The 14,782-nt window shown below is 37.6% G+C and overlaps 1 protein-coding gene across 1 annotated transcript in view; it reads left to right on the forward strand.

Annotated features, from left to right (window-relative positions):
• MRPS6 (mitochondrial ribosomal protein S6) overlaps nucleotides 1-12,212 on the forward strand; it is a 28,221-nt gene extending 16,009 nt beyond the window's left edge. Inside the window, exons 2-3 of the mRNA XM_081952070.1 lie at nucleotides 7,890-8,029; nucleotides 11,355-12,212. Of these exons, the coding sequence (XP_081808196.1) occupies nucleotides 7,890-8,029; nucleotides 11,355-11,532 (318 nt within the window). The 3' untranslated portion in view covers nucleotides 11,533-12,212. The remainder of the gene's footprint in view (nucleotides 1-7,889; nucleotides 8,030-11,354) is intronic.
• Nucleotides 12,213-14,782: the final 2,570 nt, after the last annotated feature.

Here is a 14,782-nt window from a genome sequence, read left to right on the forward strand (position 1 = left end):
TATCCTCTTGTTTATGAGGGTTTGCTAAGGAGTGTGACATTTTGGAGCACTTTTTATTGATTGTCATGGTCTAAGATGGTTGTCTATACGGGGCTGCATAATGTTCTAGAACAGTGGTTCTCAACCTGTGGGAGGGGACAGGGGTTTCACAGGGGTCGCCTAAGACCATCGGAAAACACATATTTTCGATGGTCTTAGGAACCGAGACACCAATTTTATGGTTGGGGGTCACCACAACTGTTCTAGAATGTGACAACCCTGTTTTTGTTGTTTGTTTGTAATAGAGGAAGATCTAAGTGTTAACTTCTATTTTAATTATTTTATAAGTATAAGAATCTTATTTTAACTGAACTTCCTATATTCCTTTATTCTTACTACTGAACATTTCTTTTATATAATTCTTCAAATTAAGAAAGTAAATGTGTAATAGCTTGTTATTATAGTGCCTTTTGTAGCAAAGTATAACCTTGGCAGGTTGCCACATCTCATTGTGATGAAAACATTTATTTTTTGCTGACTTCACATTTCTATCTATGCCATAAAGGAGCACATATATTTTTCTAAGTAGAACAGTAAGTCTAGTCTTGAAGACTAATTAAATAGCAAATCATAGCCTACATTCATTGTTAACAGTCCTTCAGTATTTATTTTTACATTAACAGAAGGCATAGTATATACAACATTTAATCTCTCAAAAATATGTTCTATGTACCTCTAGATCACTGTGTGTTGTGCTATATATACAGCCCTTTTGTATGTAACTATATGTATAATATGAAGGGAGATTATCCCCAAATAAAATCACACCAGCCTCTTGCAGCTTAACTGTAACAATTAGTAACAAGCTCTGTTAGTATATCTGCAAATTAGGGATGTGTATAATTTTAATAAAGATGAACAATCCTAAGCTTTTAATACCACTGCAAAATCAATTCTAATAAATAACACTGAATAGGATTCCAACTTTGTTGACCATTTTGACTGTCCTGGAAATTCTTTTACATTCCATGAATAAGTGTCTATTGGTCTTCTGATTAGCAATGTAGACTCTCTAGCTAATAATGATCCTTCTATTTTACAGTTTAGTGTACAATTTCTGGTGGTACTCAAACAAAAATGCAAATTTCCCATGGATCAGCCTTACTTCTTGACACCTAAGCAATTGTCCAGTGTGTGTAATAGTTTATATTTGCCTTCCTCAGTCACAGAGCTGCTGTCTAATCCTGGAATCTGGTAACTCTTGTCTAGAACATCTGGAGAAGCTTTATCTGTGGAAAGATGTATGAGGGATTTATTTTTGGGCTATATTCAGGGAAATCATAGCTTCCATTCTGGGAAATATTTTATTCTCTTTTTTTGCCAAAGTCCTACCATCCCATTTCGCTGCTATACAAATGCAAAAGAAGATGGTAAGCTGACTGCTTCACTTTCCTTTCTATCATTTTAATCTAGTATTTTGGTGTCCTTGCACCTCAGAAATCCGTTCTAATGAATATTTTCCTAAATGGAAAAAAGAAGGGTGTGGGCTGTAGGCTGTCAAGTTCTATATAAGCATACTTGTCAGAAAACAATGATTTAGTAGCACACCTTTATTTTAAATTCTTAACCTAAGGTAAATTATTATGTATTATAGGAGTTGTCTACAAGAGAGACACCCCCCCAACCCCCGCCCCACCCAAAAAACCCCTGCATACTGAATTCAGAAATTTAGTTTTTTAAGGAAAACTTTAAATTATGTGTTTGAAATTAGGAACTTAATTGTTCGGTATATTATGTATTCTGTGCCTTTAACGTTTTGAAAATAAAGCTAGTGTCATTACCGTATATATGATGTTATGAATTAAAGGTGAGTAAAGTACTTAAAACTTTTTCAATAAAAGTTGTGTATAATTCAATGGTGTTTAAATGTATTTTTGTTAGCCTTAGAATAGTTGAAATGTGAGTACATATAATTAAGAGTCCTTATTTCACTGAGTTTTTTTAACCTTGCTTACAAAATAACATTCATTGGTATGTACACATACACACATATACACACACCATTTTGTTCTGATCTTGTGTAAAATGTTCCATAGTGCTCTAATGACCCTGCTTTTTTGTAAGATTCTTCATGGGCAAAGTCAGGTACTGAGCAATGATGGCAACAACATACGATAATATAAGTGTTTATGAACACATGCTTTTAAATAAGGTGGATATAAAAATAGTTGCTGTGCAAAAAAAACCTAGTAGTCTTCTTCAAGAAGAAAGCAAGTTCTTTTATTAAGTAAATACCTTTTTCTTCATCCTTTTAAGTTTTAAATACAATGTCAGTGTGATGCTAATTTTTCTTTCACCTTTGGATATATAAGTATACTTTAAAAAAACGTTTGCTACCTTGTTTTTGTTGCTGTTGTATTTACTACAGTGTGTAAATTAGAAGTCAATAGTTTTTTAAAAGATTTCACAGAGCAAAAAAAAAAATAGTAATGTGCAACACGTCAAGTGTTTAAACATTAGGGGGAAAAGAACCAACTAAGCATAAATATGTATAAACTTGCTTCTAGATGTCTTAAATAAAAAATCTTAAATGCCCATGATCTGTCCGTAAAGGACATGTTATTCAATGAAGTAGAATTATTACAGTAGGAATATAGATCTAGAAATGTTAAAGAAATGAATATTTCTTGATGGAACATTGCTATGATCTTTACTATAGTTTGTCATGGAATGAATGGCTTAAGTATAGAACATTGTCAATATGATATTGAAGAAAACTGTTTTGGAGAACTTTGTTCTTATTGCTAGTTGTATGTATATTGCTTGTTGTATACTGTATCTGTATTTTTGCCTCCTGAATTAATCTTCAACATGGAACTCTTATTAGAGTATTTGTATAATTAAAACTGTATTTCTTGCAGTTTATATTTTTCTGAATATAAGTATAATCTTTATTGTCATTGTACTTAAATACAACGAAATTGGTTATATAAAATTTAGTCCTGTCCAAGTTACTGTGTGGAAATGTTTAAAACTTCTGTACAAAGTTTAAATAAAAAGTACAAAAATGCAAGTGTTTCTGAAATGATCTTAGAAGTTTATGAAATAAACTAAGTCGGTGAATATTCTTGAGTGTCTGCTGTGTCTGAAATTTTTATTCAATTTTGTTTAAGAGATTATTTATGATATTCCAATTTAGACAGTGGAAATTAACAGAAAATAATTCTAGATAGCTTGCGGCACCAATATTTTAATGGAATCATTTGTCTGCTTCAATTCTGTGTATTTGTGTTTTATTGTTTTCTAAAATGCAAAAGAAGGAAACTGGTCTTAGATGCATTGGAAGTTTATTACAAAAGTTTGCTGCCACATTAGGGCTTTACTGGTAAGTAGCTGACTTTAAATTGAGTGCAATATAGTATATTATCTGTAGCCAGTATAGCACCTGAAAAGTAAGTATAACTTGGCCATTTTCTGAGACAGTATACTACCCTAGACAGTTTAGTCTACCGGCTGTAATCTCCAGATTGTTTTCAATGCCAGAATTATATGGAATAATTCAGTTGAGATTGCCAGAGCATGTACTGCTGAGATCAGGCTTTTTTCATCCATAAATTGCTAAATTAGACTCACTATCTGAAGCTGTGCATAGGTTCTCCTTACTGAGGCACTTTCAGTGATTATTTGTTATCCAAGAGTAGCCATATATCCTGTACTTGGTTCTACAGTGCAAGTGTCACCCCATGTAGTATTGGGCTAAGGACAGTTTCTGGATAGAAGAACTGCTCAAAGATGATGAACTTTGTTAATGCTAATGTTTATCTTTTGTGATTCATCTTCAGGCAGTTGGCTTTCATCTAGCTCTTCACAGCCCACCAGCATTTTTCTATTGATTTGCCTGGGTCAGATGAAAAAGACAAAATTGAAAAGCATTTGTACATTTCATTTGAAACCTCTGGTCAGCTTTTCCCAATGGCTTTATACAGGCTTCGGCACCATGGGAGATCAGATCAAATGCAATGGAATTCCCTGCACAATTGTCATGGTATTGAACAGAAGTCTTCCAGTCCTATTTTGAGAATGGTTCTACAGACAGGAATATAAACACTGCATCACAGTGTCTTTAGTTGTCAACTTGCTGACCCATCCCAATGAGATACTATGGTCTATGCTATTTCAAGCTTCTGAGAAATTAAGGACAGTAAAGAATAGCACAGCATTCCTACTCATTTTTCTAAATGGTGGGCGACCAATCTACTGATCTTAATTGTTTCCCCCCAATTAGAGTGGTTCCTAATTCTCATAGAAATGGGAGCTATGGGCCCATAGCTTGCTTACTCTAATAGTACATAAACACTGGTGGGTTTTAAACTAGCATTTGACTAATTATGAAACAACTTGATCATGTTGAATAATTTAATGAAAATTACAACTCAGGTACACCAGTTGTGAGGGCAAATAACACTCAATAGGGCAAATTCCCTATTATGAGTCATGAAGGAGTTGAAAGGACAGTACTGAACATCTCTCAGTAGTACTCTTGTTTTAAATACTGTTTACAGTCCTGACTGATTTATCCAGAAAGAATATTGTAGAGCTGGGAAAGATGGGTGAAATTTATAACTAGTAAGTTGTACCTTTAGTAAAAAAAAAAGAATAAAATATTTAGATATTATAAATACAGGTAGTCCTCAAGGTTCAACCTTTTGTTTAGCAACCAAAGATAAATGGCATTGAAAAATGTCCATTTTTCATACTTATGACAGTTGCAGCATCCCATGGTCACATGCTCAAAATTCAACCAAGTGGTAACTAGTTCATATTTATGAGCTGCAATGGCGCAGCGGTTAGAATGCAGTACTGCAGGCTACGTCTGCTGACAGCCAGCTGCGTACAATTTGGCAGATGGAATCTCCCCAGGCTCAAGGTTGACTCAGCCTCCATCCTTCCAAGGAGGATAAAATGAGGACCCAGATTGTTGGGGGCAATATGCTGACTCTAAACCGCTTAGAGAGGGCTGTAAAAGCACTGTGAAGCAGTATATATCTTAAGTGCTGTTGCTATTACTATGACGGTTGCAGTGTCCATCTGATCACCTTTTGTGACCTGACAAGCAAAATAAATAGGGAAGCCAGACTTAACAACCATGTTACCAACTTAATTGTAGTGATTCACTTAACAACTGTGGCAAGCAAAGCTGTAAAATGGGGCAAAACTCATTTAACAACTATCTTGCTTAGCAACAGAAACTTTGGGCTCAATTGTGGTCGTAAGCCAAGGATTATGTAATGTGGCTGAGGGGAGAGAGAACCAGTGATTAGAAAATAATGCATGCTGTAATAAAATGGATATTAATAATGTTTCCATCTTGTACTATTGCTCTGAGGAGACTGATAGGTGGTGGGTTGAAGATGTGATAGTCTCTAGCTTGCATTGTTTTGGGAGATTGGGTAAAATCAGATCTCAAAGATTAGTGATTAAGCTGTCCTGTCCTGTGACCTAACTGCTGACTGATTGAAGGGCCTGTTGGACATGGAGGAGTTAGAGGAGGGGTCGTTCGCATGGGGTGGAATTGCGATCCTGCTTCTTGTTTAAAGTAGGAAGGATCTACCGCTTATCCTTGGATTCGATTAAGAAAGGGCCTTAGACCTCTCCAAAAAGTTTGGTCCCCTTGAAGGCAGCGGAAGGAAGCTTCCACTTGGCCTTCTGATCGGACTGCCAGTGATGAAGCAGATAAGGCAAAGTGACATTACAAGCTAACGCCCTGGAGGCAAACTTTGCTGCATTAAGCAAGGCATTGGCCGAGTATTGAGCCGCAGCAATGATTTTGGTTACATCCTGACGGAGACAAGTATCCCCCACTGGAGTTTGGACTGAAGTTCACGTAGCCAGATGATGGATGCCCTATTAAAAAATGAGGCAGAGAAGACAGCTTAATGGCCCAGGTCACCGCTAGATGTGTCTTGTGGCATTCCTTCTCCACCTTTTTGTCCTCCGCCTTGAGGCCTTCCATTAGGTCTGCTGGAAGGACCGAATTGGAGGTGAGGGCTGCTATCGGGGGATCTACAAAGGGCAGAGTCAATACATCCTCTAGGGTTGGCTCCACCGAATATAGTTTCTTGTCCCCACCACTTGGCGTGGCCAGGGAACCAAGTTGGACCCATTGCCGCTGAACCACGTCCATGAACAAACTGGAAACAGGAACCAGGACCTGTGGGGGGGGACCTGTACCTTAAACATGTTCTCGTTGGGGTTGGAAACGGCAGAGTCCGAGGAGCTCGAGACGGCTTGAGGTTTAGTACCCAGCTGGGTAATGGCCTTGGCCTTATGTAAGATAGATTTAAACAGGCTAGGCTTGAAAAGGCCGGAGAAGACGGGTGCGTCTGGAGGAAGATCCTCATCCTCCGAGAGTTCCTGTTCTTCCTGATCTGGGTCCTCCAGAATGGAGACCTCACTGATTACAGCAGATTCTAGAGAAGGATGGTGCACTCTGTGGGTGGCAGCAGAAATTTCCTTCTTAGAGCTGGATGGAGCATGTTTATCGGGAATCTGATCCCTCTTCTGGAGTCCCTCGGCTATGCCCTGGGAAATTGCTCGGGCAATAACTGCTTGCATCTGGGCGGATAATTCGGAGACCTGATCCTCTATGGGCCTAGCCCCACAACTCTCAGAGGCTGTGGTAGGAGCCCATCCCTGTTGGTGGGGTGCATCCCTTGGGTCAGGATCAGATGCAGCGGATGGTGTAGGAGAGCCAGGATCTGCCAGGGAATTATCGGAGGACATGTCCTGTGACTCCTCCTCCTCAATGACCCGCAAGGTGGGGACAGGGGAAGGGCCAACTCGACTTGGGCCCTGGTCTCCAAGTTAGTCTTAGCCGCTTGGCGCTGGGTCTTTTCAAATTGTTTCTCCAAAGCCCTTTGCCTGCGTTCTGCATCCCTATGTGCAGCTGTGGATGATTGGTAGGGATGGTTGCCTGTACCTGCCACCCTGCCCCGTCTAGCTTTCATGCCCTTGCCTGGGGCCTTGGCCTGTCTAGGGTCTTGCGGGGAACCCGGTCTACCATGGTTGGAAGAAGTGCCAGGCTGCTCTAGAGGTGCAGACACAGGCGACTCAGCCATCTGGATCGAAGATCAATGGTAAAAAGGTGGAACTGGATCAAGGAGTGAAGCAATATAACTGGCTAAAGGGCTGGGGACGTCTGCTGCAAGTAGAATAATTAGCAGGTAGGATTAGCCAGTGAGGATAATTAATCTGAAAGACACGAACCAGGAAGGTTGCGCGGCCTGGCAGATCAATCGGAGAGGGGCAAAAACTACCTCAACCGTCTCCGTGCCAGTGAATGACCTTCTGGCGGCCAAAACACCAGCGCCATCCAAATTGTTGATAATGAGTGGCAGCAACCCTGCCGGAGCCCCAAACAAAATCAGCTGGACACTTGACAGCGATCTGCAGGAAAATGGACAAGCGCAAAATGGCCGATAAAAAGGGTGTGAAAAACTCCCTTTTTAAAATGGCCACCGCTGTGAGGGTGAGCAAGGAGAAAATGGCGGCCGCATGCTGAAAAGACTAATTTAATCCATGCTTGGACTCTCCCGCAGTGCACAGAAAAGGACCCTTCAGGTAAGCCAATGGTCATTTTGGCACCAATTATCCACTAAATTGAAGATTTGTTACTTGTGCCTTTTGAATGAATCAATTGAATGTCAATTATACATGAATTATTACAATATAATATGGGTAAGTTTTACTGAAAGCATTTTATCAAAAATGTCATGTAAACACACACACACGCAGCATTTTCTCTGTTTTCATTATGTTTTCATTCTCCCCCAATTGTGTTTTAGTAAATAAAGTAAGATAAATGATGATTGACTACACTATAAAATGTATGTTTTTCTTTCTGTTTAAAGCCAGAGACAGCTGCAACACTGAGACGCACAGTGGAAACTTTGCTGGAAAGAGGAGCAGTGGTGAGGAATTTGGAAAACCTGGGAGAAAGAATGCTGCCATATAAGATAGTAACACATGATCAGCATCACCTCAGAGGAGGGTATGAGCTACTTAATTCTTGCATGTAATTTTGCTAGACTGAATGTAATTCAAAGAAGTGATGATATCACAGAAATCTACAGAAGAACAATACTGTAACTGGAGCTTTGGTATTGCCTTAGCTGATCCTACAGTGTCCCAAAACTTGACACCTACCAGATTAGTTAAGCTACACTGCTGTATTTTGCCAATACATTAAATTAGTGATGGTAATAGGAATTGTGGTGCAACAAATATGAAGAATACCCAAATTGAGGAATTGCTTAAGGGGAGAAGATGATTCTTTGTCAAAGCTATTATATGCATCCGTTTCTCCCCTGTGGATACATATCACTTCTTTCAGTTGCATCCCACGTTTGAAATATACTGCCAATACTGTCATTTCAATGAATGAAAATCAGTGACATTTCTTTGTTAGTTTGTTCATTAGATCAATTCATATAGTTACCTGTTCTCACCTCCCCTCTGTCAGGGGAAGAATTATTTCACCCTGAACTAGATGAGGCTTAGACCGCGGCGTTTCCAAACAGGCATATTCTTTAAGGTGCGAAGAAAAGAAATAAAGAAATCCCGGAGAACATATTCTAATTAACAACAAAACTTTAATACAAAAATAATAAATGGAAATAAAACAAAAACTAACTAATTGTTACATTTTGGAAAAAGCAATTCTGTCTCCCAGATTTCCTGGAAGACGGACAAAGATCAAAAGGAAAGGAGAAGTCTCTGGAATGAGTGAAGTAATAAAAAAGATAAGCATGCGCAGTACATCATTGTCAGATAAGACCTTATGACCTGCGCAGTAACTTTTTCAGTTTAACTATTTAGTTTCAATTCGTCAGTTCAGGCTAGCAAACAATTTAACGCAGTGACACCCTCGTCCCACACCAACACACTCTGAGCCAAAGATACTTTATGGAATTTATTAACAGACAGAGAGGTCCTTGGCAGCAAACTGGCACAAACAAGCCAGGGCAGCAATCCAACACAGATAAGCCTTAGCAGCAATCCAGCCTGCCAAGCTCACAATACTGTTCTCCAACATTAGTTAATACACTGACTTCTGCAAAAGGGGCGTTTGCACAAGCAGTCCTTTTATAGTCTGGAGAGGAGCTTAATTGCCACCAGCTGAGTGCAATTACCTCCTGTAACTGCACAACTGTTCCTTACGCCTATTAGCTCTCCGGTGCCGGGCATCCAGGAACAACTCACTGCTGACATCCAGATTACATTCCCTTGTCTCCTCCCCACTGGTCCAAGGCTCAGGCCCCTCCTGGTGGCAAACCAGCCTCTCTGCACCCTGCTCGGAGTCGGAACCCTGTCCAGGGTCCTCCACATCCTCCAGAGCCGACTCATAGGGACCCTCACTGTTGAAGTCTGGTGGCAGCTCCAATGGCTCCTGCGGGGCCACAACAGTTACCCATTTCCCAATTGCAGTTCTAGGCAGATAACTTAAAAAATGGTATACATATTCCTAAATTATATGAATCAATATTTAATAACTGCAAAATGAGATACAAGAGTATTCCACCCAAATAATTGAATGGAATAGTTCTTTTTGGTCACATTGAATTCATTACTTGTTTCTACTTAATAGTTCTTCCAATTCCTGTTTTTCCAGTCAATGTAGTGTGTATAGGATTGCAGACAGAGAAACAAAATGCTATATTCCCTTCACTAAGAAATATATTCTTTATATGGATTTTTTAAATCCAGATTAGCAGTTTTGTTTCAATATGATATGTATGTATTTCTGAAGAGCCATGGTGGTACAATGGGTTAGAATGCAGTATTGCAGGCTGACTGACAATTGCCAGCAATTTGGCAGTTCAAGTCTCACCAGCTCAAGGTTGAGTCAGCCTTCCAAATGAGGAGCCAGATTTTTGGAGGCTACATGCTGACTCTGTAAACCACTTAGATAGGTTTGTAAAGCACTGTGAAACGGTATATAAATTTAAGTGCTATTGCTAAATGGATCAGAACTGATTCATTCTCTTTGGTTTATCTGATATAGTTATCCGATAATTATAATGATAATGGCTAAATTTGATTCTGCTTGTTATTTATTTTTTTATATTTCTATATTTATAATAAATAAACAAACAAAATAAAATTGATAAACTCATCTTGTATAATATCATTGGCCGATACAACACTGAATTAAGATTTTAAAATGTTAAAAAATTATTTTTTTCAAGTTCTGTTCTGAATAAGTAAAGGAGCAAATAGATTTAATTATTCCTGTGTTTATTTATTTTAAAGCAAATGTTATGAGCAAAACCAAATGCCATTTTATGGCATAGTGAGAATTATTTACAGGATTAATTATTTAGGTGGGATTTTGTTGTAATGACTCTTAAAACTCTAAGAATACTTTATGAAAGATAACTTCTCAATAAAGAGAGAGAAACGTTGTTAAACAACTAGTATCATATAAAGATGACATTCAGTACTGAAAATAATCAAAATAACAAACTGCAACATATCACCTAGGTCAGGGGTGTCAAAGTCAAGGTCCGCGGCCCGGATCCAGCCCATAGGGTGCTTAGATCTGGCCTGCGGGGCCACTCTGGAAACAATGAAGGACTGCCCCATGGTAACTCAGGCAGTGAAAGTGGCCACCACAGGCGCCTCCAATACAAGTGACGTTGAGCTGGCCATGCCCCCTGGCTACACCCCTCCCCCCCCAGGTGAAACACAACCTTGATGCGACCTTCAATGAAATGAATTGCATCTTTTACTGCTGTTGTAGAGAAATGTTACTATTCTGAGAAATGGGAAGAATTGAATTTTTAGAGGCTGTTTTTAGCCAGGGTAGAATCAACCAGAGAAATAATGGAAAAGAATAGCAATAGTATTTGGACTTATATACCGCTCCATATGCTTTACAGCACTTTCTGGGCGGTTTACAAGGTAAGCATTATTTGCATATTGCCCCCAACAATCTGGGTCCTCATTTTACCAACCTTGGAAGACTGAGTCAATCTTGAATGCTGTCAGGCTTGAACTCCAGGCGGTAGGCAGAGTTTGCCTCCAATACTGCATTTAACCATTACGCCACCAGGGTTCCAATAATCCAGTGACCATATTTGTTTTCTTGATAGGCAAGCAGTAAAATATTTGATTCAAACAAATATTGTTAAGACAGTGTGCTGGACACTGGGATGGTACTAACCAAATCTGCTGTGAGTTCTTCTAGAATCTAAATGTTTTTTATTTCTAAAGAACCATCATCGGTTTAGAGTCTCATCATGCCCACAAGATATAGCATATATTATGTTTTTTAATATAAAACCTTTTAACTGTTTTTTTTTTCTTATTTCCAGGTATTTTTTGGTAGACTTTGATTCTTCTCCAATAATTATTACAAAACTATTGGACCATTTAAAACGGGACATTGATATAATCAGATCTAATGTTTTAAGACATCGTGTAGAGCAGACTGAAGAATGCATAGGCATAACTCCAGTCAATTATGTAGAAGAACTACAGAAGAAGAAATAACCAAAAGTGATAGTAATATTATTATCATTAATTCAAACTTTATCATAAGCATGTGTGAGATGTGAGATGATGTTTCAACCTAGTTTAAGTTGACTACTATAAAGCCCATATCCTCTACTCTTATTTTTGTTATTTTAAAAATCAGAAAGCTTTTTCTCCCTTCTTATTGCTTCTCTTATTTAAATCTGCTGTGCCCCAAAAAGCTAATCCTGATATTTTTTAGAACTTGTTTCCAAGTAAACGCTTTTAAGAGCACTTTGTATCATTTAGATATGGCATTCGTAAAAACTGTAAAGTGTTAAATGAAATTGTTGAGAATTACAATAAAATGTTTAAAAATCAGTTTTATAGACCAATCTACATAGTCTGTTCTCTGGCATATTATTTCCTCCATTCAGCACAGCTAAAATCTAATGAGTTTGAGTTCATGGAAGTTAAAAAAAACCCTATATAGCTTTTTAAAATTCCAACAGTTTAAAATGTAATTTTTGTTTTCAAAGCAAGGGAAGATACTATCTTGTTATTTTATTATATTTTTAAATGTAATATCTATGGACATCTTGTTTTCTTGCTACAATAAGTACATAACATTGATAGTTGAATCAGTTTCATCATCATACCAGCTTTAAATGCATTCTCTGTGAATGAATTGATTAAATAAAGTTGTGACAATTGCCTTATTTTATTCATTTTTTCTATATTTTGCTTTTTTTTCATCCCTTAATGTATCAATATGTTATCTACCAAACTGGGAAATCCTTTCCTTAAAACTGACTAGACATTAGCAAAAAGAATAGATTCACATGGTTATTTCTTAAAAAAACAAGGCTACATTCAATATAATTAAGTATTTAATAGTAGTTTTGATTTTAAATTCTTAAAAACCAACATCAGACATCAGCTATTAAACAGGTATTAGTCTACCCCAAGAAAACAGATCTGCTCTATATTTGCTTGAGCCATCTTCCCTAGCCTGGAATTCCTTTTCTGATTCATTGTTATAGGAATCCAATAGATCTTTAAATTGAGCAGATTGCACTCCTGAAGAATTATGTCCCAGACTAAAAAACTTGAGTTCAGAAAATTGCTGGTTCTGTACTGGTAGAAATCAATGTGGGCAAATTCTGCTAATGTTAAGTAATGTTATGCAAATTTGTCTAAATAATTTAAAATAAAAAAACCATTGTGCTAAAGAAAAAGCTGAGGAAATAAATTAAGGCATTACGTAATGCATATTTTTCAGTGACATGTACATCAAGATGAGAGACACAGATATGTTAAAACAAAAAAATGGAAATTTGTACATTCTCAATTATAGCAAAGCATTATATTGTAATATGCTTGTATTCATGAGCAAATATTTTCATCAGAAATATCTTTATGATCTATTTGTGGCTGAATGAAATATATTCACTTCTTTCAAATTCCTCCACTTGCCCTAATATGCAGTTTCCTTTTTAATCCAAATATAAATATAATTGAGTCTCTCTCCTGCCCAGATCTGTAATTAGTTATTTAAGGCATTAGCTTTTCAAAGCCCCAAATAACTGAAGTTTTCTTTGGAGTATATATTGATTTAATTCCAAGGATAAAAGTGTTTCTGAGAAAATGTTGTTTTTAATCAGGTGAGAAGAAGAGTTGTATATAAAGTAGTAAGTCATATTTTCCTACTTATATATTTATATGATATTTCAGAGACGCAGTGGCTAAGACGCTGAGCTTGTCAATTAGAAAGGTTGGCAGTTCGAATCCCTAGTACCATGTAATAGAGTGAGCTCCCGTTACTTGTCCTGGCTTCTGTCAACCTAGCAGTTCGAAAACATGTAAAAATGCAAGTAGAAAAAATAGGAATTACCTTTGGTGGGAAGGTAACAGCATTCCGTACTCCTTTGGTGTTTAGTTGTGCTGGCCACATGACCACGGAGACGTCTTTGGACAGCGCTGGCCCTTCAGCTTTGAAACGGAGATGAGCACCATCCCTTAGAGTCGGGAACAACTAGCATATGTGCGAGTGGAACCTTTACCTTATGATATTTCAAGATCTGGAGTCAATCAGAGCTATAGATAATTAGGTTAGCATTTTCAAAATACCAGTATTTGGCACTGTCCTTTAAATAACTAGGAATAGATTTTCATAAAATGTATTTTCCAGTAAGAAACAAACAATACAGTCCTCTTGGACCCAAGCCAGCCTTGGCGGGGCCAGGATTATGTCAGGTACTCGTAAAATACTTGAAACCAAATATAGTTAGACGTGCAAATTATTTTTTGAAAATTCCAAGTGCGCTTTGAAAAACTTCCAGAACTTTGAAAATTAAGGGGGACTGGGAAAAAGAATTGCCCTTCAAAGAGAGAGTTCTTAGGCTACCAGTTGAAAGATACCTTTCAGCTGTTTTTTTTCCTTTGGGTGGTAAGAAAGGGCAAAAGAAGTAATGGGAAAAATAAAGAGGGTTGTAAATGAGAATTAATTGGTGGTATCTTTTCTGTTTTCAACAAAGAAACAACTTTTGGAGCTCTGAAATGATTTTAAAAATTTTAAAGTCTTTCATAAAATATCACGATTGGCGCGTCTAGTCATAAAATTCTCACTGATCAATGAGGTCAATTGCCACCAATGCTACTATGCCCTCTCCCCAGACAAGGGCTTTGTACTACTCAAGATTAACTTGGACTTTTTTCCAAGTCAGATTTGTAGTGTAATTCCCAAGTCCAAAGAATAGTAGCAATGCATCACTTTTTCTGGAAGTATGACATTGTTATAATGAATAAATACGATTCCAGCTTTCCTTTTAGTTCATGTATTTGTTTCAGCTTCATTAAAGGAACAACATCAGAAGTCGGATGAAATACCCATAGACATACTAAGCTACTGACATTATGTGGCTTATTTTGGTTGAACACGTCTTATATATTCCAGACAAAATAAAAGTTAAACCTCATATCCCAATATTTTTCAGTTAAGGCCAATGGCTTTTCTGGAGATTGGGAGGAGTAGGATTGCCTCCTTATTTAGACAATTTATGTAGCTGCCTATCTCAAAACAGTGGCTCTGGATGGTATACAGAGGATTAAAACCAATGAAACATACAAGAATAGAAATAATGCATAATACATCCTAGAGTCTAAAATCCAGTCCTGAACAGTACAGATCAACAAATTCACTAGCAGGACTAATTTAACCTTCCCAACTCAGTGCCTGAAGGTACATACAGATCTTTAATGCTTTTCAAAAAGCCAGAGGAGTCAGTGT

The sequence above is a fragment of the Natrix helvetica genome, assembly GCF_964273705.1.
Source record: "Natrix helvetica genome assembly, chromosome: 4".
Classification (NCBI taxonomy): Eukaryota; Metazoa; Chordata; class Lepidosauria; order Squamata; family Natricidae; genus Natrix; species Natrix helvetica.